Source organism: Acanthisitta chloris, unplaced genomic scaffold, assembly GCF_000695815.1.
Source record: "Acanthisitta chloris isolate BGI_N310 unplaced genomic scaffold, ASM69581v1 scaffold32003, whole genome shotgun sequence".
Classification (NCBI taxonomy): domain Eukaryota; kingdom Metazoa; phylum Chordata; class Aves; order Passeriformes; family Acanthisittidae; genus Acanthisitta; species Acanthisitta chloris.
In genome coordinates, this window is record NW_008667077.1 from 20,084 (window position 1) to 45,164 (window position 25,081).

The following is a 25,081-nucleotide window of genomic DNA, read 5'->3' on the forward strand; positions in this document are numbered from 1 at the left end:
GAAAAAGAAAAGTAAAGGAGGGCAAAGAGAAAAGCTAAATATCTTTTATACAAATGCTAGGAGCATATGTAATAAGACTGCTGAATTGGAGTGACATGTTTTCAAGGATAAGAAAGATATTATTGGAATAAGAGAGACAACCACGAAAATGAAGGGGGATTTAAAATGCCAAGATGCACAGTTTTAGTGAAGGGAGAGCTAATATAAAGCTGGAAGAGATGTAACAATATTGCTGAGGGATGATACTCAATCTGCAGTAGGAAACACTCCTGCTCACCCCCTGCTCTTTTTTTTTTTTTTTTTTACTACTTTTTTGGACTAAGTTCAGTGGTTTGCATGCAAGATGAAGACAGTTTGATGTAGTTGTGATTCGTGGCTGTTGCACTGGGATTGCAGGTGATCAGAAAAATGCCCAAGCAATAAAAATATTAAAGACAGAAAACAGTTCCTAAGAAAACCAAAACTGTGATTTGAAGAATGCTGGAGTGTTAAGGGAGGAGACAGTAGGGAGAAAGATTGTTCAGACTGTTAGAGATCCGTTAAGATACTGACTGTGTTAAAACTACAAATGAGAGCTAGTTTCCACTGTTGCTCTAAGGCTGTTACCTTTATACTGTTAATGAAACAGTATAGAATATTGTCACTGTTAGGAAAGACTGCAAATATGAATCTGTATATGGAGATAAGAAACAAAATCAAATGATCAAAAATCATGAAATTTGGAATGGTCATGAGGTATGTGCTGGATGGAGGAATCAGCCCTGAAGTTATTGATTTTAGCAAAGCTAACTTTGAAGGAAAGCAAAACGCTCCTGGGATTTTTGCCTGCAATCCTGTGATGAATGGGAAATCCACTCCACACAAGGAGAGACTACATAGTATATAAAACACGTAGAGAGGCTGCAATTAAAATTCACCCCAGTTAAGTCAAGAAAAGGAAAGGCCGATATGGGCCTGAGGCAAAAGAAGGAAAGGCAAAGAGACAACTTGCCCCTCCCGACCTTATGCTTTTTCCTTCCCCTTTGCTGTTCTTTACCATTTCTTCTACTGTCCCTTTATCCTCTCCAGCCCTTCTGTTTTAAGATAGTTCTGTCACTGTGGTCCCCTGATGAGGTTTCTTCCTCAAGTCTCTTGTTTTGTTCGCACTGGATTTCTCAGAGCGTGGGCATAACTGTTCAGAATGCTCATAACACGGGCATGAGTCTGTCTCCCCTCTTCTCCCAGAAACACTTACATTCTGCATCTCCTTAAACATGGTTGCAAGCTGTATGTAGTAGACATATTTCTTCTTCCCCGTCTTCCTTTGTCTGTTTGTAGATCTGGGATTGCTTCGATTCACTGTATGGCAAAGGAAGGAATGAGGCAGCAGGGCCTGAGGAGGGCAAGCAAGAAGGTACTGAAATGGTAGGAGTTCTCTGAGAGACAAGTGTGAAACAAGCACATAGGTGGTTGCAGGTGGTATTCCTTTCTTTTGTGCAAAGTTGGCACACAAATCATGTCTTCTTTAGGGACCCAGTATGCAAGTTCCACATACACATATTATCAGACATCTGGTTTCAAGGTGCAAAGAACAGGTGTGAGGAAGAAAGTAAATTTCATATATTTGAGGTCTGAATTTGGGCAGATGTAAAGTGACATTGCTGCAGCTGAAGACAGTTTATAGTGTCTGAAGATCTGGCCCTTAGCTAATGCAAACGGTTTGAACAAATTTTGATCTGGCATTTTATTTTTAAAAGGTGAACATAGATGATAATGGCAGAAGTGGATTTCAGAGATTTAATGGGACAGTGATGAAAGGTTGAGTGATCATTTCCTGTTAGACAATCTGTATTCTCTTTTTTCTTTATTTAAATCTCAGTGACTTGTTAACTGCAGAAATTGGCAACAGGCAGAGAGGATGCCCATGTGGTCTTACAGCATTCAGCTGATGACCTGTTTCTGAAGATGGTATGAGGGATCATAAAGTTTAGTTCCATGTGTATTATGATGATAGTTGCATCTATATTTAAAGCTTTCTGTCACTGAAGTACTCTTGGTGTTGTCAGATGTCTATTGGACTGGATGAGCTGCAACTTCTTGCAATTGAATGTCAATAAGACCAAAGCAATTTTGGTTGATTCATAGCACCATCTTAAGCATATTCACTTGCACAGATTACATTTGACAGATAGTTACCTTCAGCTGAACTCTGTGGTTAGAAGCCTTGGTATATTCTTGACAGTGAGCTTAGAGCTGATGCCTTATGTTTATTTCATATCCTGTTTTTGCCTTCCTAATACTGCATGTGTATGTCTACATTTAAATAAATTCACAGCTGAAGTACTAGTCACTCCACTTGTTATCTCTGGACAGATTGTTGTGATGAGTCAATTTCAGTATTTAAAAAAATGCTGGGTTTTCCCCATTTAGGCAGTTTTAATTTCAAAAGCTATCTAATAAAGGAATTTTTATTTTTTTTATCAGGAGCTCCTGGAAGAGTGTCTGTCAGAGTATAACTACAAGAGTATAAGAAAGAAAGAAGTATAAGCAAAGATGGAAAAGTATTATAAAAGTATTATTCCTTTTGGAATGTTTTTTTCTGGTATTCTACCAGTTTTCTGGCCTGCAGGGAAATATAGTCAACACAGGTGTTCTTACCCTATTATGTTAGTGAAAGTTAAAATCCTCTGGATTATGCAGCAAAATTGTGTACAGCGATACCAAATGCTGGTGTGTGTTAACATCCTATATAAATCTTGTAAAGAAAGGCAACTTTCCACATCATTTCTTGCAACAGTCCTAAAATAGTCTGGGTGAAAATGCAGTTTAATTCATTGATTCTGTTAGCTGATCATGTTTATGGTGAACTTACCTATATCAAAACTTAATTTGGAGCATACTGAAGAATTAAACTTTTGAATTGTTTCAAACCATGCCCCTGTGTGGGCTCCTAGTCAGCTTAAAGTAGCATCCTGATTTTGAAGAAAAATTCTGTGATTTAACACCAAATACCCCATGCATATACTGTTTCCACTCACTCATAACTTGAGTTTCTGTTTTTTAAAGACCCAAGGTGATTTTCCTACAGAGCTTAAGCTGGTTCTAAAAGGGAGATTTTGGAGTTTTTAACTTCCTTTCTCAGTGAAGAATAGAAATGCAGTATCCTTGAATTCTGATATGAATGAAATGAAAATAAAAAACTTAACTAATTAAAACATTTGTAGCTCTGTGTTTTGGCTATGCTGGCATGTTCTGGTGAGAAGACAGAGTTGGATAATGTATCTGAGCCTAGAACTATGTTGGTGGGCTTTCCTTCTAAAAGTGACAGAATGGTTGAAAGTAAAGGAATCTACCCTAACCAAGAATGCTAACTTAAGCACTTTCTTTTTGAAAATCATAATCAAGTCCCTGACCATGCTGTTACCTATGTCAGTGGTGGTGATGAAAAGCCCCAAGCCCTCTTATTTCTGTGAAAAGCATCACATTGAATACATAGAAGCCGGGGTTGCAGCTGGCCTCTGTCATCTTCTGCTCTTTTCCTTCAAGCTTGCAGCTGAATTGCTTCAAAGGCTTGAAATACAGAGGGGTGGGTGGTATACCGGGGATGGCTTGGAGATGGAGAGTTTTTACAGCTTGAAAACATTTTTTGCCATGTGAAGGTAGTGTAGGATTTGAATATGGAAACAGGAATTTAGAAATGTGAATCAATTAATTTAATAATAGCAGGTAAAATAAATTTTATTAGGTGTTGTAGCTTTTGAATTTGCTATAAGATATTGGGCAATCAACCTAAAAATAGCACTGAAGATTTTAAGTAACTGTAATAGCTGTGTATCGCAGTACTCCTGTTCTCCTGTACCTGGTAAGTAAGAGAAATGCATCAGAAATTGCAACAGGGTTCTAGCTGAAGCAGCACCAAGATCACTGGCAAATTCATCAGACATTTCTTTTGCTGGTACAGAAGGTGCCATTTGTCTGTCAAGTGTTATGCAGATAAATTATCTGAACTGGCTTGTCCTCCTCAATATTATTCTTTCATTTCCACAGCCCTCCCTCTCCTGGTCCCCCTGTCCCTATTAACATGGTTATTAGCATCTTTTTTTTGGTCTGTTTGAGAACAAGTTCCTAGACAAATTCCTCCTGACATATCCTTGTTCTTGTATGTTTGCTACACAAATTCATTATCTCTTGCCAAGCTTTAGATCTGCCAAATTCTCTCTGTGTCATCTCAATTTTCATTCCAAATAAAAAAATTAAAATGCAAAGAGCAAAAGACTAAAAGCGAATTCTTTTATCTTAGGGTTGTAAGCTTTGTCTCTGAGAAGAGGAAAAATACAAAAAAAAAAAAGACCACAGGAGGCTTTGATGTATGTAAAACATCTGGCCAAACATCTCTAGCAATAATGTCATCACTGCCAAAATGTACTTACACCACAAAAATGTGCAACAGTCCTTTATTCTCAAATTATCCATTCAGCTAAGGTTTTAAGTTTGGGTTAGACTGCACGTGGTATGTTGTAAGGAGAGATAAGAAGCATAAGAATCTAGGAGCAGGCTGTGTACCAATGCCAGTGAGCAATGTATAGAGTAGGAGGTGGTTGAGTGTGCCGTGAAATCCTGACTCATCTGCAGAGGTTAAACTGTGGGAAGTACTGCACCTCTTTATTTTCTAAAGCAGCTATGACATGACTGACAGACAGATTATGTGAAGGCTTGAGAGGAGTAGAGGAGTTTTGGGATCATAAGATTGTAGAATATCCTGAGTTGGAAAGAACCCACAGGGATCATCAAAGTCCAACTCCTGGCCTGCACAGGGCAGCCCCAAGAATCACACCATGTGCCTGAGAGTGTTGTCCAAGTGTCTCCTGAACTCTGTCAGAATTGGTGCTGTGGCAACTTCCCTGGGTTGCCTATTTCGATGCCCAGGACTCTCAGAGTGAAGAACCTTTTTCCCAATGTCTAACCTCAACCTCCCCTGACACAGCTTTTTCCTATTCTCTCGAGTCCTGTCACCGGTCATCAGAGAGAAGAGATCAGTGCCTGCCCCTCCCCTTCCCAGGAAAAACTATTTTGCTTCCTGTTTATATTAATCTTCGAAAAAAACCCAGTCATTGGAGCCAAAGAGTCTGCTCCCACCTATATTCACTGTATTTTTCATGTTGTTTGGGATTGGTTTCTGTTGTTTTGTTTGGGTGTTTTTGTTGTTTGTTTGGGGTTTTTTTAAAGCTAAATGTAAATACAGTAGATTAAAAAGAAGAAATAAAAATTAGTAGAATAATGCAAAATAAGAATAAGACAGAAGTGGGGGGTAGGGAAGGAGGCTTTGAGATGGATCTTCAAGGTGTGTAAATTCTGGAATTTATTCAGTGAAGTAAGGTGTTGAATTGTGGCAGAAAGTTGTCTGCCATTTCTGATTCATCAATTTAGGGGCACATAGATGCTCAGATTTTTTAAAATGTGTAAAATACAGCATTGTGGGTTTTGGACCCTAGCTCTGCTTACATTACCACTGAAAGTAAGCTTAGATTCATGCTAATGGTTTCATCCCATTTTCCCCCCCAAGTTCTGTTGCTTGAGTCCATATCACTGACCTTTGCACTTTACAGAAATTCATTTACCAAATATTAAAGCAGTGTGGAAGCCTTTGTAACTGCAGCTTCAGCAAGATTTGCAATTATGCAAGAAAATACTGAAATACATACCTGTGTGCATCTCATCTCTTTGATATGCAAAATCCCTTTACTCTGTCTTTTATTAACTGTTACGCTTCTGTTTCACACTTGCTTTTGCAGAGTAAAGATGTGAGCCCACATGTCCCCCAGCAGTAGAATATGCTATATATCTTTATATGAGCAGGCAAAAAGATCATATTTAGACAAGTTGAAGGTGAAAAAGATTTTTATCCTCAAGTTTCTGATTAGACCATTATAACAGCATCACTAATTCCCCTCCTTCCATCTATTGTCTTCCCTCATCTGTTGTCATCAGTGACCACTGTTGATTTGTTGACTCTATTAAAGTATTCAAGGAAGCCACAGGCCTGTCATTTTGGTCATAACCTTAATCTGTTTTCTCACCTTGGGAGAAAATGTGTTAATACACTGTCTGTTTCTATAGAATGAACTCATTGAGAAAATTCCTGATGCAACAAATCTGCAAGACGTTTAGAAGGAATAAGACGTTTTATGAATCTTGGTTATTTGGACAGATAGCAAACTATGTTTAGGTGACAACTCTGATAAGAACCGTGCCGAATTAAGTGCAGTAAGCAATTGTAGTGATATGTTGTATAGTAATTTTTGAGCTAGACGAGTTGCAGCTCCTGATTTCTCATAACGTCTGATTCCTTGTTATCTCTGAATGATCAAGCAAATCATTTATGCTAACTTCTACTTTCATTTACATATCTGTAAAGCCTGTGTAACTTTATTGATTCTAGAGTTGCTTTAGCTGTTAAGAAAATTAAGGAGAGAGGTCATTTCTGCTGATTTGCTGATCTGGAAAACAAATGGAAATTTTTAAAAATTTTTATTTTTTTTATGCCTTACCAGTAAATTGTATAGCTACCTAATTGCCTTTCATAAAGCACTTTTAAATTCTTCATATTGTGTATCACCCTCTTTATAATAGTTATTTATATATTTCTGAGAAATTACTTACTTTGTAAATAAAGCTTATTTAAAGGAAAAGTGAAAACAGACTTGAGTTTTCTTACAGTTTATTTTTTGCTCTCTTATTTGGAGGAGAATTTGCTTTTTTTGCTCATATTTGAGAAACAGGCCTTGTGTTTTAGTTTGTGTTACATTTTTGAATTTAATTTGCCTTTGCAGCTGCCTAAATTTTCATTTTAAATTTAAATTTCATTTTTTATTTAAGATCAACTGCACTGAATATAAGAATATCAGCTGATATTTGGAAGAATCTTGTTCCCTGTCTGGTATATACCTAGATCCCTAAACTGTTTCTTTTTCATCTTATTTGAAAATGCATAAAATGTCCATTACGAGTACTGGAATGTATTTATTTCCTCGTGTTTGAAGATGCATTTTTGGTCCTTGTCCTCGTTTCATATGTGTCGGTCAGTCCTGCCCCTGCCATCTGAGACTTTGTTTGATGTTCTAAATAGCCTTAAGAGCTGAAGTTACGGTTGAAGTGTTTGCCATCACTAAGTTGGCTGGATAACTAAATAGGCCAGGGTTGGTATCATTTGGCTTAAATGACTGCTAAAGATCTTTTTCTTTCAGTTTTGGTGCCAGAGTTCTCTCTGCTGTGGAACTCCTCACTTATGACCTCGAAATCTGGGAAGAAATCCATCTGGTTTCTTAATCTGTCTTGCCAGACTCTGTGATCTAGTTATTACAACAATAGGTGATGATAATAAACGTTCAGATTAAATTGTATTTATGGTTACTAGAAGCCATGATGAAAAAGAGTAAAAAGAATGGAGAAGAGATTAATGTTGTCTTGAAATAACTCCCTTTAATTTACCTCTAATATTCTAATAAATCCTTCCCTTGACTTTAAATATTGGGATAGGGACATTAACCTAATGTGAAAGATTGTACTGAAAACCAGACATGTCTTTGAAGCATATAATAATTACAAATTGTAAAACATTTGGAAAAGAGACTACTCTGCATCTGTTGTTTGTGTGTTATTTAGTGCAGAGGAGTTTTGATCTCTGGTTACTGATCTTGAGTTCTGCTATGATATATTTAGATAGTCTTTAGGATTTTTGACTGGAAGCTAAAGGATTTTTTCCCCTGTCTCTCCTTCCTATCTTATTTGTTGGAAATTATTTTCCACAAGGTATATGGGTAGTATTAATATTAGGACTGACTTTTAATGGAAAAGTCTTAGTAATGCAAAAAGATCATAGCATCCAGTGAAGAAGGTTTCACTTAATTACATTTATTTTGGCTGAAATGTGCAATCCAGTTCTACATGGAAGAGACTAAGATTGTCTCTGTTGCCTTTATATATATGTAACATGACATTTTGATGACAGGATGTTTAATGTGTGTGAAGAAAAAGTGTATGTTGCTTAAATGGGCCAGATATCATGCATGTATGTTGCAATGTAATAAATGTGTGTGGTGTTATATTGTAGGTTGCAGTCTCAGAATTCCCCCAAATTGACTTTAGCTTGAACAGGACCATTGTAGCCCAAATAAGAGGAGTCAGTATAAGTATGTGTTTTACTTCATATCCAAAATCTGTTCTGTCTCTGTGTTAATGATGAGGAATATTAGTGGGTTAGGGTTTTTTGGTTATATTTCTTGAAATCCTGTTGTTAATTTTTATTGTAATACTACATAATTTTATATTACCTGCTATACTTTTCATTTATACCTGTTATACTATTTATTTTTTCATTAGTTATACCAATACACATTGTAACTATAGATATCAGTACAATATAAGGCTTAAAAAACAAAAGAAAAAGATAAGGTATTCTTCATTGAAGGAGCAGCTATACAAAATCTGGCAGAATAAATCCATGGACAGTTACTAATGTATAGAAACCTTGGCTGACTGCTGGAGTCTCTGAGCCACTGGTGGTTTGAGATTCAAAGAGTATTCAGGAGCAGTAACACACATGTTTGCCATACTCCTATATGCTCTCCTGCTTCTGCGTTTTGCCATAGTCCCTTAGCCAGTGCAACTGCTCTGGAGTGCAGTATTTGGTTGTGATGCTTCTTTTTTGACATACAGATCACTGCAATATAGTGGAAGTTAGCAGTTCTGTTAGCACTTAATTCACAAAAATACTGGCTTTTGTTTACATGACAGCTCTGATCCAAAACAGATGGCAAAATTCATGTTAAATTTCATTGTTATGATTTCATGGATAGGATCTGAACAGCACAGATCTTTAGGTGAGAAAATAAAGTTGTAATGCATTCTCTGTACCTATCTCATTTCATATACAATAACTTATGCATGAGTGTGTCCTCCTGCATGGGTACAATGCTGTAAAATGTGCTGTAGGATGGCTCTGCTTGAGCAGGGAGATTGGACCGGATGACCCACTGTCATACCTTCCAACCTTATCCATTTTGTGATTTTTGTGATTCTGCAGTACTGTGACACACAGGCCAGGGAGGTTTTCCTAGGTAGGAAGTGATTTGATTTGGTATTGCTGTCTCTGATGCACAATTTGCTTGTGCCAGTGGATCATAAGTGCTACATTCAGGATGGACCAACTTGGATCTCAGCTCTTTGGCCCAGCACCTCTCATCTTTGAAACCCTTCTGGCTCATAACAATTGCTACATTAAGTGCTACATTCAGGATGGACCAACTTGGATCTCAGCTCTTTGGCCCAGCACCTCTCATCTTTGAAACCCTTCTGGCTCATAACAATTGGATTTTCCATTGCTTGGAATTGGTATTAGGTTCTATGTTGGCAGAGGCTTCAGAGTAGTTTCAGAGTGAATGTATCTTAGTAACTAATCCTTGCCACCTCCTTGTAAGGTGATTTGCTAAGTATTTGACAGATGGGGAAGCACAGGAGGGAGAGATGGCTTCAGAGCTGGGATTAGAGTGCTGATGTCCCAGGCTTCTGGTCCTGTGCACTGTGCAACCACAAGGCCAACCTTTTCTACCCATCTCCTGTTACTCTCTTGGGATGAATTCCTGTTCAACATTATTAATAAAGACAACAGAGGAATAATCCTGTTGTCCTAGTCAGGAGAGAAAATCATGTTTTAGTTCTGTGCTATTGTATGCAATTTAATGCTAACGGTCAGGAGACCTTAAATAACTACATCAAACAGCCAATTTGGTGCCAGCCTTTCTTCTCATTTAGCTTAGTTTAAACTGACACCAAACTTTGAGACCTCCTCTCCTCCCACAGTGGAGAGCCACTGGGATTTTTTTATACCACACATGGTTTCCCTCCTACATTTTCCTCCCATGTCAGATATTCATACCCCCTTTAATAACCAGCAGGGGGATCATTACATTGAGCTACTGCCAAATGCATAATGACTGCTGCCTTTGCCTTACACAGTCACTGCACTACTGATATCCAATTCAGCATTGTAAAGTGCTTAGGGCTACCTTGGGGATGTGCTATATTAAACCCAACTATTCTAAATCCTATTTAATACAAAGAGATTGTTGGTGGGGGAGGGAGATTTAAAATTGCCGTCAGTCACCTATTTTCAACAAGTAAAAATAGGCCATTTAGGGCCCAATTCCATGACTCTTAAGTCATGAATAGACCCACTGATTTTAGTAGGGGGTGTATGAAGGCAAGTGCTCTGCTTACCACAGGGGGAGGCAGAATTGGGTCCTATAAAACTGTGTCTGAGGCAGCAAGTTTGCAAGGAGCTGAAGGGGGTGGGCGTGCCCATTTTCTGAATTCCCCTTACAAATGTTTTACAGTGGAAACAAGAAAGCGGAAACATGCTTCATATCTGACCAAAAATAAAGGTACTCTTAAACTTGTAAAAGACAACATTTTTATTTGAATGATATGACAGAGCTGCCACAGGAGTGTTACCTGCTATAAAGAAAGCTTAAGAATTATTACCTTTATTAGACCAGTGACACTGAGCTTTAGCCATACATTTCTAACTTCTGTCCCTCTACAGAGACAATTTTCTTTTCTTAAATAAACTGTCATGCTAGTGTTAATATATTGTTGGCTCTCTCATACTCTGAGAATACTGCTGATATAAAACATGTATATGTTAGATTGGTAATAGTATCTTTAGTGTAGCTGACTAGAACAAATGTGTTTCCCTCATGGCTGTGCTAATGTGATAAAGGAAAATTGGCTGTTCATCAGCTTTTGGCTGGGTAAAGACAGTAGAGATGGAACCACATTCTTTTTTATGCATTAATACCACTGAGAACTTTTCACTAGTTATATTTCATGTGTGGGCATGTTGTGCAAAGATGTTGTAAAACATGAGATAATGCTACAAATAACAAAGTAGAAAAGCCTGTATCTTTTATGATGATAACAGTCAAACACCAAATGACAGTAACAGGCTGTAAAAAATGTGATGCAGAAAAAAAATGCAATGTAACCACCATATATACGTGTACTTAGGCTCTTGCAAATAGGGCATCAGATGTTTAGAGGGCTTTGAATTAAAATTAAATAAAAAACTGTTGTATTTAGGTCATTGATGTGTCAACACAAAAGATAATTTAAAAAGGAGAGATGTATTTTGAGCGCTGAAACTCATATGCAATAACTTTTTGAACAAATCTCAAGGCTTAGTAATTATGATAATAGCCTTCAAATTTCCATTAGTGGAAGGGCAATAAATATTCCTGTCTAAATTTGGGAAGTATTGACTGAATCTGGAAATGGCAATAAAGCTCAGCATGCATGTGTATGTTTGAAAGTGCAGTTTAAGGAGGAAAAATTTATCTGTAAAATTTTGTATGAAGCCTAAAAAAAAAAATCCAAACAAAACCCTCCATCTTATTTCATGTTTTCTTTCTTAAAATGCTGATAGACTCATGTTGCCCAAGGCACTGATGCTGATCATTTGAGCTCAGATTTATAGATAATTGTATCCGTTTATCTTGATCTGAAATTTGAAAGTCTTTAGTGGTGGAATAGCATCATGAGTTTATATTGTGGTTTTCAAGCTGGTATTTTGTTAACTGATAAATAAATTGTGTATTTCCTCTTTGCAACAAATCATTCTGGCTTGTAAACTTTCTGTGTCCTCAAATGGATATTGTTCTTATGGAAGCAATTATTCCAGGTTTATTTTGTTTTGATTAGCGTGACTATCAGGACGGTCTAAAGCACTCTAGTTTTATTTGGCCTTGGTAGACATGATTCACCAGGCATCCATATCTGCAAAATTGAAATAATGCTCTGTAAATTGGCAGCAACAAAATGGCGATTGAAAATCTGAAGGCTACCAAGTTCTCATATGAAAAAATATTTCTGCAAGCTAAGTATAGCTAAAAATCAAGTAATTTCATTTTTGCAAATAAATCTCTTTCTGAAGTAAGTAAGATTAAGGTTATTCAGTAAACAATTCTACAGAATTTAAATTTTTGGATAAATGGAACTTAGTTTGTATAATTAACTTCATAAATGGGAAGCTGACTATGGCCATGATGTCTTCCATTTTCATTTTGTGTGGATCTGTATTTTTTAAGTGAAATTATTGAATTTCATAAAATGTAAGGCCGAAAGATGCTCCTATATTATTACACTTTTCTTAAGTTTAGGTAACCTAAACATGAGGATTTTTAATGCAAAACCAAAAAAAGTACTTTGTAAGAGCTCAGCATCTTGTGACTTTGTAGAGCTGAGAGAATGCCATAAAGTATTTCTATGAACGTTAGCTCAGATTTAAAATGAATTGGCAGGGAAGGGAACACTTGCAAAAAACAGTACCCTGGGGTGCTGGCAGAGTGCATATTCCTAGCCAAGGGTTCCCTTGTTGTAAGGGAATTACCACTGGGTGTAAAGCAGATGTAGGCAGTTCCTATACCATTCCCTTCAGCCCTTGTAGAAAGAAACATGCTGGGGTTAGGGAGGCATTTTGGAGGGGTGTTAGAGGCTTGGCTGAAACGTGCTGTGTTTGGTTATCCTGAGCATGGTATACAGACCCTTGAGGCCTGTTTGAACTGATGTGTAAGAAGAGCTGTGACAGCTATAACATGTGCCCGTGGCCTGCAGTGGTGATGTAGCTGTAACCAGCCTTGTACCTTAGGAAACAGACCCGCCTTTCTCCTTTTCCTCTCTTTCTCCTCCCTGCCAGATCCCTGTGTTATAATTTCTTCTTTGATTTAATGACTGTGGAAATTTTATACTCTGTGCATCTGAGTGGTGATCTATTAACTGGATTGCTAATGGATGGACAGAAATGAGGTAACTGCTTTCATTAGGCACCAAAAATAAAGACACACAGCAAATAGGTTGAAGTAATGTTATTAGTTAGTCAGTGATAGACACCGCATGTAGAGAAATCAAAATGGTTGCATAATAAGCATGTTTTTGCCTCTTTACATTGATTCTATAGGTGCATCACAGCCGAATTAGTTTCTTCTTGAATGGCTGGGAAGATGACAACACACCTTTTGATTCAAGGACTCTTATGGGAACAGTTGCAGATATTGATGCTGATGGTACTCTGCAAATTGGACAAAGCTTCACAGGTAAATCTTGTAGTATTTTATTTGGCTGCACTGGAATATTCAAAGTAAAATTAACATGATGCAGTTAAAAGAAGTGTGTGAGTAATTTTCGATTATCTATATGCTGAGAAGTAATACCTTTCTTCAGAAGAAAATTCTTATTGTACAGTTAGCTTTCTCAAAAGATTGGCTGAAAGATAGATGTTTGGTAGATAATCCTGTAGGATCATAATTTATTCTCAGTGTTACTGCATATAGGTAGGTTTTCCTGCATTCTCTAAAGCATATGTATGTAAAGTAACACATTTGATTAATTTATGACCATAGTTTTTCTGAGTAAATATATGGAACTATTTCAGAATGGAATTATGCATGGCCACTAGACTACACTCCTCCCTCTCCAGAGTCAGGAACAGAGCTGAAGATTTCTGGCAGTCCACGTTCTTCAGTTCTGTCAATACTCATGCAATCCACTAGCAGAATGAGAATCATTCAGCCTCTAGTAATGTCTAACAGCTTTACTCTTCATCTGCACCTAGAATTTTATATGTACTACAGCATGACACGATCAGGGAGATTTTTTTTGCTCTTCTCAAATTCTTGGCTCTGTAGGTGTAAAAACACTGACTATTTCTCTTCAGAAACATGCACAATTTGAAGCTAACTCCTAAATGCAACTATATGTCACTTATACAACTTTATTGTGGGCTCGAGCAAGAAAGTATTCTGTGCCCCGTTTCATAAAGCTTGTATTTGAGAATGTGTTCTGTTGTAATTTTGATTCTGAATACTGGATAACTAATAATCGTATAAAAGAAAGGAATATTTTAAAATGCTTTTTATCTTTATTGTATAAATTGATAGGTACAGTTGTACCTACTGTATCTCTTCTCTAATTAGAGGTGGCACATGGACTGGCTCATTACTTCTGTCTAATGAGCCGATCCTTGTGCCACCTCTCTAATCAGGAAAGAGATAGGTACAAAATGTTCTTATAAAGTTATTATAAATCATTCTTTTTTATCAAAAAAATTAAGTCACTGTCCTCTATAGTTTTGTCCAGGTCCAAGATGGTTTCATTCAGGAGGGGTAATTGTGCAAGAGAAATCTCTGAGTGCTGAATTAAAGGTGCTTTCATGCAGTGCAAAGCTGCCTTCTGCTCAATAGATTATTTATAGTATATTTTCTTAGGTTTAGAGCAATTTGTTGGAAGAATGCAAGATTTTCGATTTTACCCAGTGGCACTTACAAACAGGTAAAGAACTTTTATTTTAAAAAAAAAAAAAGTGTGGTGAGAAGAAAGTGTAGATAACAATATGCTTATTTCCCAAAATATAATGCTTTTCAGATGTTTCCTTTAGATAATTGGCTATGATGATGCAGTTTATGAACCTCATTTCAAAGATTACCTTTAATCTAAAAAATCTTGAGTTAACATAAATTCAGCAACTTAATGTGTTTTGCTTTTGAACTGTTGCTTAAGTAGGCTTAATATTTGTAGCAGTATATGTAATTCATATGTAGTGAAACAACACTCAGTAATAAATATGTGATTTCCTTGTTATTGTTGTCCTTGTTACAACCTGACTTAGTTTGTATTCTGCAGAGTAGATCCAGTTGCTAGATTTCAATGCTTATAAACTGTCTAGGTGTTATCTACTCATCATTATTCTGACATAATAGTGTGTGCTGATAAGCTTAGTCCTGGTGAATAAGACTTGCTTAGCTTTCTGAGGGCTCCAGGTACACAGCAGGGCATGGAAGGGAGCATAGCAGGCTAGTCCAGTTTAGACCATTCAAATACCAGTGATTCAAATGAAGGGAACTTGCACTTCAACTGGTTAGCATGTTGGCTTCATGGCTGCAAGCTTAGTTCCCTCTGCTTCTCTGTTTTTTCCCTCTGGTTTCAGCTTCCTCATAGTATTGGGTATCCATGTTGGGTATTCTTCATGCTCCCCCCATGCCATGTGCACACCCCTACCCAGAGGTGCAATTGTCTTAATTGTTCATTGCTTTCTATATTAGATTGTCACCATAAGCTGCCAATGACTTCGCTAGTTCAGCCCACATCGCCCTGGGCAATTGCTTTGACTTCCTCCATTCTCGAGGCCAAATTATAGTTGCCACTGCAATTTCTGTTGCCCTCCAGGCTCCCTTCCTAGCACATTACAGAGAAATGTTACCTTTGTTATCCAGCTCATGCTGGATTAATCTAGTCAATTCAAGCTGGCCAGAAGTAGTCAGGTCCTATTTGTCTGCGTGGTGCTTCTGGGTAGGCTGTGCACAATGACACTTGTGACTGCAGACCTTAAGGCTACGTGATGATAGCCTTTCAATAAGATGTAGAGCAGTTTCCTGGGAACTCAGTTGTCTGCAGGACATTATGATGAACTGAGCTCCTGTGAATTTAAAGTATTAATATGAATCTGAATTCCAGGTTATATGAAAATCATGTTGGTTGTCTTTTTCAGAGCAATGCTTGAACTGCTTTTGAATCCTTTGAACTGCTGTATAGGTCAGGGAAATGAATAAAGTTTAAGAATTGAAAAATAAGTTATTTTATAAAGTGTTGTGACCTAATGATGTCTTTGTAGATGTAGTTTTATATCCACAAATTACTTGGTCCAAAATACTTATCTGTGAAGTGAAGTGGTGACTGCATGCCAATTAATTTAAGGCCACGGCTGTCCAAAAGGTCCTGTAACTTTGGGTTCTGTGGAGTTTGAAGTGGCAGTTAGCAAGTATTTATTTGCCTAACAAGTACACAAAAAGTATGTTCTTACTGATAAAGTAGGAAAATGAGAACAGTAGCAGGTTTTTAATAGCAAAATTCAGTATATTCTAGGCTCTCAAAATCTTTCATTTACACCAGAGATGAGCAGACAAAGGTTTAAGTAACCCGTGCATGTAATTCATATATCTGCTTGCCTGCCTACCTAGCTATGTATCTATTCCAGTTGCTGATGTCAGAGGGAACTGAAGTGACTCAATGATTTGACATGACTAGTTTGATTGCAGATTGGGGCAGCTAAAAAAGTGGGCATTTGTATTAAAATTAGTTGAAAGTGAAAATATTTCTATCTGGATTTTCTAAGGCGCAGTGTGATATTTGAGTGCAAACATTCAATTTATCTGTGGTTAGAGGCAATATGTCTATGCTATGGTATGCTTAAGAACAGTGTCCAGGTCACTGATTGGAGTCAGACATATGCTGCAGCAAAATGTTAAGAGGTTTTCTCCTTGAGTCCATGTCTGGATTCAACCTATCTAGCTTTAGACACCCCAACAAGGAACTCATTTCCTTTGGTTCCATGTCTAAGGAACACCATATATGTGGAGCAATAAAAGCAGCTCCAACGTGCTTATTCAAAGATACTTTCTGAAGATGCCTACAGCTTACCATTGATAGTGCAGGGACCTGGGGTCTTCATTCCTAGCCAATTGCCAATTTCCTTGAGTTGAAACCAGGCCTTTAGGGTTTCTACTATAATCTAAACTGAATTTTGTTTAGTCTGTGAGCCTGGAGGCACAAAGTGGCACTTATCCTTTTTTATCATGTATGTAATTAATTTTCTGTATGCTGTGACAGAGACATTTTGGAAGTATTCTCTGGAAAATTCCCTCATCTTCATACCCAGTCTGAGTGCCGCTGTCCTGCAAGTCATCCCCGAGTACATCCATTGATACAGAGATACTGCATCCCTAATGGTGCAGATGATACCACTAACGACAGAGTGCTGAGGTTGGATGCAGAAGCCCATCCTCTGCATTATATCAATGATGATGACATTGGGACCACCTGGATTTCATCTGTGTTTGCTAATACTGCAAGTCTGGATCGTGGTGTTTCAATCACAATAGATTTACAAAATGGACAGTATCAGGTAAAGGGGAGATTACTATTTGTTAAATCAAAACTAAGAAAGTATTTTTGTAGACATTTCGTTACAATCTTGAGAAAATCTTATTATTTTAAATTATATTCTTAGAGGACCATAAAGAAAACTTCCTTTATCAAGTATGAAACTGCAAAAGTCCACAGGATGCATTATGGTTCTTGTCATCCTCTTTTGATGCACCTGTTGTAACAAGCAGTAATCTAAAATAGATATGCCAGAATGGATATCCTGTGTGAAGACACCAATATTTAGAAACTAATTGCTGACTTTTAACTACACTTTAGTAAATTTCAACTTCTAAATTTCAATTTAATTTTAATTAAAACTTCAGGTGCTTGTTTCATACCTTCTGGAGGGAAACTGACTGCAGACAAATTAAATTTAACATGTCAGAAACACACTGACATAGCAGAGGGGATTTCTGTTTCGTAGATGTTCTAGAGTTGGTAGTTTAGCTTCCCGAGGAATATGGAATGAGACGGCCAAATGGCACCTAACGCTCCACAAGCATGTTGAAGAGTGTCAGGATGCCTTGGAAGGAGGAACACATCAGTAGTGGGGCTGCATTCACAACAGGGAATTCACTAAATTTCTATGTATTCTTGCTAGTCTATTATTACTTTTTTATTTTTCCCTTTTTAATGATGAGAAAGGAAAGAATATGATGATAGGTTTTGGCGAAGTAAGTAAAAACTAATCCTTTAGTTAAAAGCGATGACAAATGCTTGTGTGCTTCTAGGATTTTGCTTATTTGATACACACATTTCTGCATAAGCAGTATGCTGAGGGAAGTGTTCTTTAGAACACCACAGGGTATTTTGTGAGATTCTGAGCTAAAAACAGGGAGATGCCTAAAAAAAAAAATAAATGTACCTATTATCAGACAAGCAACTCATCAAATATGTGGCAACACAAAGCTATAACCTTCATTTTTACCAAAAGAATATTACTGTATCAAATCAAGAACTTGTCTTAGCAGTGTGTTTTCAAGTGGTCTGCAAGAAAAAGTGGAATTCTGATGCAAAAGTTCAGTAGTTGTGTAATAGTGTCTGAGAGATCAAAAAGTTTGTTTAACGAAAAAGATTATCTGGTTTTAATTGGGAATATGTGGGCTGAAATATTGATCCTCCTGTCTGCGAGTGGTAAAGCAGACTATGCAGTCACACTGAAAAAAGAACTTTGTATTCTCATTGTTTTACAACTTAGCCATTAATATCAGTTCATAAATTTGTTGTCTCATAGGTATTCTATATTATACTGCAGTTCTTTAGCCCACACCCTGAAGCAGTAAGAATTGAAAGAAAGAAAAGCAATGATCTAAAATGGGAAGACTGGCAGTATTTTGCTAGAAATTGCAGTATTTTTGGAATGGAGAACAATGGATCTCTGGAAGAACCAGACTCTGTCAACTGTCTCCAGCTTCATAGGTATGAGTGGGTATTATCTGCATAATATAGATGCTTTGAATGGGTAACATCCTGACACAATTCATTTCTGTGTCCCAATGAGATAGAATCTTTTAATTTGGTAAACTCATTTATTATGGACTGCTGAATATATAAAATATCCTAAATCTGACCTTTTGATTGAAGATTGCAGAAAGGTCATTTGTCATTTTTATCAGATTTTGTCATTTATGAATGTGACACAATTGATTTGTCTGTTATTTTTGAGCTGGAGTTTTGAAATTTTGTGTGTTTGTGTTTTGAGGAGTCATTGCCAGTAGAATTAGAGAACACTGAGATGGTAAGTGGGGGGGAGGTACTGACGTAATAGATGGTTTTAAACTGCCTAGTGAATGTAAAATTCTACCTTCTGATCTCTGAGTGTATGACTTGTTGTGAAGCTTAGGAAAGATGCTAAATTTAAGTACAAACCCCAGCCAGTCAGTACTACTAGTAGTCATGCAACATATGTAAGAAATGGGTTGAAAATTGTACCTTGAAGCTTTTTAATCTGTCTAAGCAAGAACCAATACAAAACTGGGGAGAGGGCCAAGAAGGATCTTTACCTTTTAGAAACATGTTGCAAGCTCCTTTACTGACAATTAGCATGTGCAGCTTGAAAGCTGTGTAACACTACGCTGTGCGGCATCAAAAGGAAGTGTGGCCAGCAGGTTGAAGAAGTTGATTCTCCCCTTCTACTCTGCTCTTGTGAGACCTCACCTGGAGTACTGTGTACAGTTCTGGTGTCTCCAACATAAGATGGACAAGGAGCAAGTCCAGAGGAGGCCATGAAGTTGATAAGAGGACTGGAGCACCTCCCCTATGAAAACAGACTGAGAAAGTTGGGGCTGTTCAGCTCAGAGAAGAGAAGGCTGTGTGAAGATCTCATAGCAACCAACCTTCTGGGATCTGAAGAGGGCCTTTAGGGAAGCCAGTGAGGGACTCTTCATTAGGAACTGTAGTGATAGGACAAGGAGTAATGGGTATAAATTGAAAGAGGGGAAATTGAGGTTACATGTTATGAAGACATTTTTTACTGTGAGGGACACTGGCACAGGTTGCCCAGGGAGATTGTTTATGCTCCAATCCTGACAGTGTTCAAGGCCAGGTTGGATAAGGCCTTGAGCAACCTGGTCTAGTGGGAGGGGACCCTGTCCATGGCAGGTGGGGTTGGGACTAGATGATCTTTAAGGTCCATTCCAACCCTTAATATTATATGATTCTATATAAAATATACATTTAATAAATATAGTGTATAACATATATGTAATAGAAAATATGTTATCATTTTATACACACACATGCATGTATCTACACATACACACACATATATTTGAATCTATACCACTGCATATATTCAAATGCACTGTCTCTTGCCTGAATTTATATGCCAGTCAGTATTAGGCTTGTTTAATACTTGACTGGAAATCAGTGAGAAAGTACATTATCAGATGCTGTAGGCATTTTGCTTTTTTTTTTGTTGTTACACTTTTGCTACCTTTCTAAGACTTTTCAAGTGTCAGCATCTTTGTCTGTTCTCCAGGAGTTCAGTATTCTGAGGAGAGGAGGTATAAGGTCATTTGAGTTACACCACTTTTCAGCAAAGGAATCTGAGCTTTTTTGCTGATCCTTGGAGCAGAGGGTAGAGGAGAAGGAAAATATCTTAAGTAAGCCAAGTGTTTTTGGATAAATAACGCAGATGAGGTGTAATGCCACTTTCAGCCCAGAGATACATATTTGTATATTTTCTAAAAATAACTGAGAAGTATAAACTGTTTCTATAAATGTTTTGTAAGCAGCACTGTTTCTATCCTGCAATTAGAATGTTAGATGACAGGAAGTGATATGAATGAGTGATTTTTGGGTACATCTGATGCACAGAAAGCTTTGTTTAAGATATAAGGCATATACTCTGTAATGGTGAGTATTCTGTGTGCTGAAAGAGGAGTTACTGTTGGAACAATGCTCAAAATTTGTGTCAGCAGCATAACAGAGCTCCCTTATAGGAGGGGAAGGTGATTTTATTGTAAAACAAAACTTGTTTCTCTCTTTCTCTCATACCCACATGCTTGTAACTGCCAAGACATATCCAAATGGTCTGTCCAGGATTTATATACCAGTGTACTTGTGTCCTGTCAACCTAGCCAGAATTCCTTGGGTTGACGTGGAAGTCAAATGGCTTTGAAATCCTTACCATGGCTTAAGGGTTCTTGTTTTGGTGACCACATACTGGTGCTGAATGGACTGTTTTGTGTCATTTAGGAAATGAAACTGATTAAGGTTTTTGTTTCTCCATCCTGTGCCCGCCTCTGTAAGTAAGGAGTTACTCACTGACCTTTATACCCCTATCAGAGGCTTAGTCTGAATATTGGCAGGCTCTTATTTTAGGACCTTGTATTCCTGGTTTCCTGAGAAACTGCATGTAGATGCCCTAAAATCTTGATGACCTGCTTATCTAGTTGCCATCAGCCTTACAGTCTTTCTGCTGTTCCTTCTGGTGGTTCCATACCGAGGTGGTGTCGTTCATCTGCCATTTGTACCCATCTTAACATTTCCATTACAGTTCTATATGCCATGGGAGAAAAATACTTTTTTTAACTTTCTGCGGAGGGGAAGAGAAGACAGTCTAGCCCAGGGAAACAAACATATATATTCCTCTGAGATTTTTGTGAAGCACTGACCTGGATAGGGGCACAGTAAATGCAAAGATCCTTCATGAAGACAGAAGAGTATGACTCAGCAGACCAAGTCTAACTAGAAATCTCATCTTTCAAAAGGTCTGAGATATTCTGAAGTGACATTTTTTTAATGTTCTGTGTCATACATAACGTGATAATGTGGGTTACCTATTTTTAATGAGCCCATGTAGGGGTCCAAATAAGCAGGCATTCTCTCTCACAGAGATGCCAACATTCATACCAAGTTGTGAAAATGTGAAGTTTATATATACTTGTTTACTTGGCCTTTGCTTGAATTCTTGGGTCTGTTCTTCCCCTTCCTGGTGTTAAATATACACTTCTAATCTTACTGCATTACATTAAATTCTCTAGCATTTCACTTGCTTGAAGGTAGGATGTGTTTGTAACTCACTTATCAGATGAGATGATACAGTTCAGTGACTCTGAAAATCAAAATAATTTTTTTTCTGTATGCTTTTGATATGTGTTTAACACATATATGACTAACAATATGGGCCTGTTAATTTTGTGTTAGCAGAATGTTTTCCTGTAAGTGGGTCAAGCCTAGTTCTTATTTCTCAAAGATAGTGTGTTAAACTTTTTGAAAACTTAGTGCAGATGACACTGTATTAGTCAGGCTTTATTCATATTTTAGAGTTGCCTGCTAGAGTCTTTGCTTTCAGTTGGAAACCCAGTGTCTGGAGAAGAGCGTGTTAGTTTGGGGAAAAACAGACATAGGGAGGACACTTCTTTTCCCCTTCTTGAATTCTGGTGACTGGGAAACCCCTGACATAGGAATTTTTACCCAGTAACTACAAAACGCCTGTATATACACTTAAGTGGAGACCCTTTCTGAGAAAAAGGATATTAGGAAACAGAATCTGTAAAGTATGTGATACTTGGATTTTAATTTGTCTTCCTCTCTATTTAAACAGCTTTACGCCATATTCCCGTGGTAATCTAACTTTTAGTGTTCTTACCCCGGAACCAAATCACCGACCTGGTTACAATGATTTTTATAATACTCCGTCTCTCCAAGAGTTTGTAAAAGCTACACAAGTGAGGATTCATCTCCGTGGCCAGTATCATACTAATCAGCCTTGGGTAAATTTTAGGCATAGATACTATGGAGTTAATGAAGTTACAGTCAGTGGAAGGTAGGTGTTACGTGACTCTTCCCCACCTAGCACTGCCTCTGACTATTACAGCTGTGCAAAACATAACAGGACCTGTATTAAATCTAATGAACTTGTTTTGCTTTTATGCTTATGAATGAGAAAAGAATTTGGTCTGAAGCAGTGTATCAAGTTTGAAATGGTTGGTGTACTGTTTTTAGAAACATTTACTCACATTTTATTTTCCCATTAATTATACTTATTACACAAATCTGTCAAAAGAAATCCTTTCCTTGGAATCACTAATGCCTCTAAGCAAATGCTTGTGATTGAAACAATGGCTTGTGCTTTTCTTTAGTAGCTTCTCCAAGTTTCGTTATCGATTCCCAGACATGACAATTTTAACAGTCTTAATGCAGAACTCACTCTTTGTTTTAGCTGGAGTTTTTCTTTCAAAATTGGAGAGCCATCAGTAAAAGTGTGACATTTTCTGTGACTGACAACTTCATTGTATACAAGTGTGCTGTCTTGTGAAAGGACTAATCATGGCCTGTAAATAATATGCAAATTAGGCAATGAAACCATTTCCAAGAAGCATATGGTGCAGATTTTTGTTAATAAGTATTATTCCTGAAATTATTTTGGTAGTTCTCATTTTGAGGCAAAGGACCCCATTAGAGGTCATGCTTACCTCAAAATTTTCTGTTGCAAATATATTTTGACTGTTGATTTAAATGTGTTATGATAATGCATTTACTAAAATAGCTTTATCTTGGTGACAGTGTAACAGTAAAATAATTTCAGCTGTAGTTTGCAAAGCTATGCCATGCCTGCAAAAGAGGATCCATTCAGGTAGAGTGGTATGGATATTGACTATTAACTAAGACTTTACAGATTTTATTTTTTGTAAGAAATGGCTGTTTTAACTGGGATAAAAATGGGTTAAACAGGAAAATTACACCTGATACAGTAAAGATTGCTGGGAAAACTAGAACTGCACTGTAAGGCTTAATATTCATGAATAATTGCCATTTATTTAATAAAATTTTGCATATTAATGTTGCATACTGAAATACAGATTTCTTTACTTATATAAGATAAGAGTAGCTCTGCTACATGCTGGATTTTATGCTCTTGGGAAGCAATTGTCGATGCTTGAAAACATGTTGAGTGAAGTAGTCTTTTGTAGGTTGCTTTACTTAAGAACCTGCTCTTTGGTGATATTTGTTCTTAATAAAGAACCAAACTACATAATCACAAAATTGACTTTGTGACCATGTAATATATAGTTGGACAGATATGTTTTCATGTTTTAATTTTTTTTACTACCTGTTTTTCTTTCAGGTGTAATTGCCATGGCCATGCTGATGATTGTGATGCAGCTATGAATCCATATAGGTGCCTATGTGTCAAGGAAAGCTATACAGAAGGAAATAATGTTAGTCCCTCCCTTGTCTATCTGTGTCACCTAAGAACAACCTCAAAATTGGGATTTTAATCCTGGAAAAGAGTGTGTGTACATGTGTTAGAGTAGTCCTGTCTTTTATAGGGAAACTTTCCATAGCAGATTTGTATTTATTAAGGAAACAAAAAGGTAACACCACCCCCTTCCCTCCCTCCACGAAAAGCTATTCCACCACAGACTGTTTGAAGTGTGGTGTTCAGGGATTTTATTTCTTTGTAGAGGATTATGCCACTTTTAAAGATTAGATTCAAACCCGAGTTTAGACTGTTAACATCTAATATAGTTTATGCCTCTGCCTGCTGTAGCAGTGTTCTGTAGAGTGAAGGTACTAGTCCGTGGTAGTTTTAATCTGGCACTATGTACTCCAGACCCATTCAGTAGGTGTAGTAGGCACAGTCCTGGAGTTCAACTTCCAATTTAGTGTCATTTGAAAGGGAACAGTTCAAATGTTTCATGATGCAGCTGAAAGCACAGTAAATGCAAAACTATAATTTTCCTGCTAGATTTATCATTCTTGGCCATAGGAGAACCAAAATGGTGTTGGTTGCTATAAGTGATGGTCTACTAGATAAATAGGTAGAGCTAAGAATAATGGTACCAGTTTGCACTTCATGCAGCCTTTGATTTTCTTGGAAGCTGTTCACATACAACTTAGCACAAGCAGAACCATGATGTATCAGTTAAGAAGACTTGCTCAAAGAAAAGATTATATCCCTAGATTAATTATTTACCTCAAAAGAGAAAAAAAATAAGGAAAAGAAGTTGAGGTTCGGAAAGAATGGCTACATCAAAGGAATGAATCCCACAACCATACTGAATGTTATATTTCCATTATTAGTACATGCTGTATTCCTTGCTGCATTTATGCCTTTTGGAAACAGCCTTTCTAAAAATTAGGAGTAGCAACAGAAGTAGCAAAGGGGAGACTTATCTCCCATCAAACAAACCCACAAGCAATCTGTACCTGCTGGAACAGAGCAAGGAGTATTAACCTGAGAGCATTTGATATTGCACTTATGATTGTGTGAAAGACTGTTGTAGAATTTCATAGGGGATCTAACTTTTCTCACCTTTTAAGCAGAAGTGTAGGATGTCCAGTCTAAATGGGACTTGAACAGAAATTTCAAGTTTTTTAGATGGGTCAAATTAGAAAAAAAAATTCAATCTGACAGTGTCCCTTTAATTAGAACACACATTGTGAAATGTTACTTTGTAAGGATTAATTATAAATATTTAATAAGATCTGGAAGTTCACCAAGCACTCTTGCAAGACTTATGCTACTTTGTGAAAACAAACTAAATACATTTTAATGATGTATCTGCCTTATCAGATATTTCCTGTCAATGTTAATGGGTTGTTCCACTGAATGTCACAT

The 25,081-nt window shown here is 37.2% G+C and overlaps 1 protein-coding gene across 1 annotated transcript in view; it reads left to right on the forward strand.

Annotated features, from left to right (window-relative positions):
- The window catches only part of LOC103800013 (usherin-like), a gene marked incomplete at its 3' end in the record, with an annotated part of 43,117 nt that extends 19,439 nt beyond the window's left edge, over window positions 1-23,678 (forward strand). The window contains exons 3-8 of the mRNA XM_009072371.1: window positions 12,989-13,124; window positions 14,295-14,358; window positions 16,693-16,987; window positions 18,245-18,429; window positions 22,061-22,282; window positions 23,585-23,678. Coding sequence (XP_009070619.1) covers window positions 12,989-13,124; window positions 14,295-14,358; window positions 16,693-16,987; window positions 18,245-18,429; window positions 22,061-22,282; window positions 23,585-23,678 — 996 coding nt within the window. The remainder of the gene's footprint in view (window positions 1-12,988; window positions 13,125-14,294; window positions 14,359-16,692; window positions 16,988-18,244; window positions 18,430-22,060; window positions 22,283-23,584) is intronic.
- Between the last annotated feature and the right edge of the window lie 1,403 nt (window positions 23,679-25,081).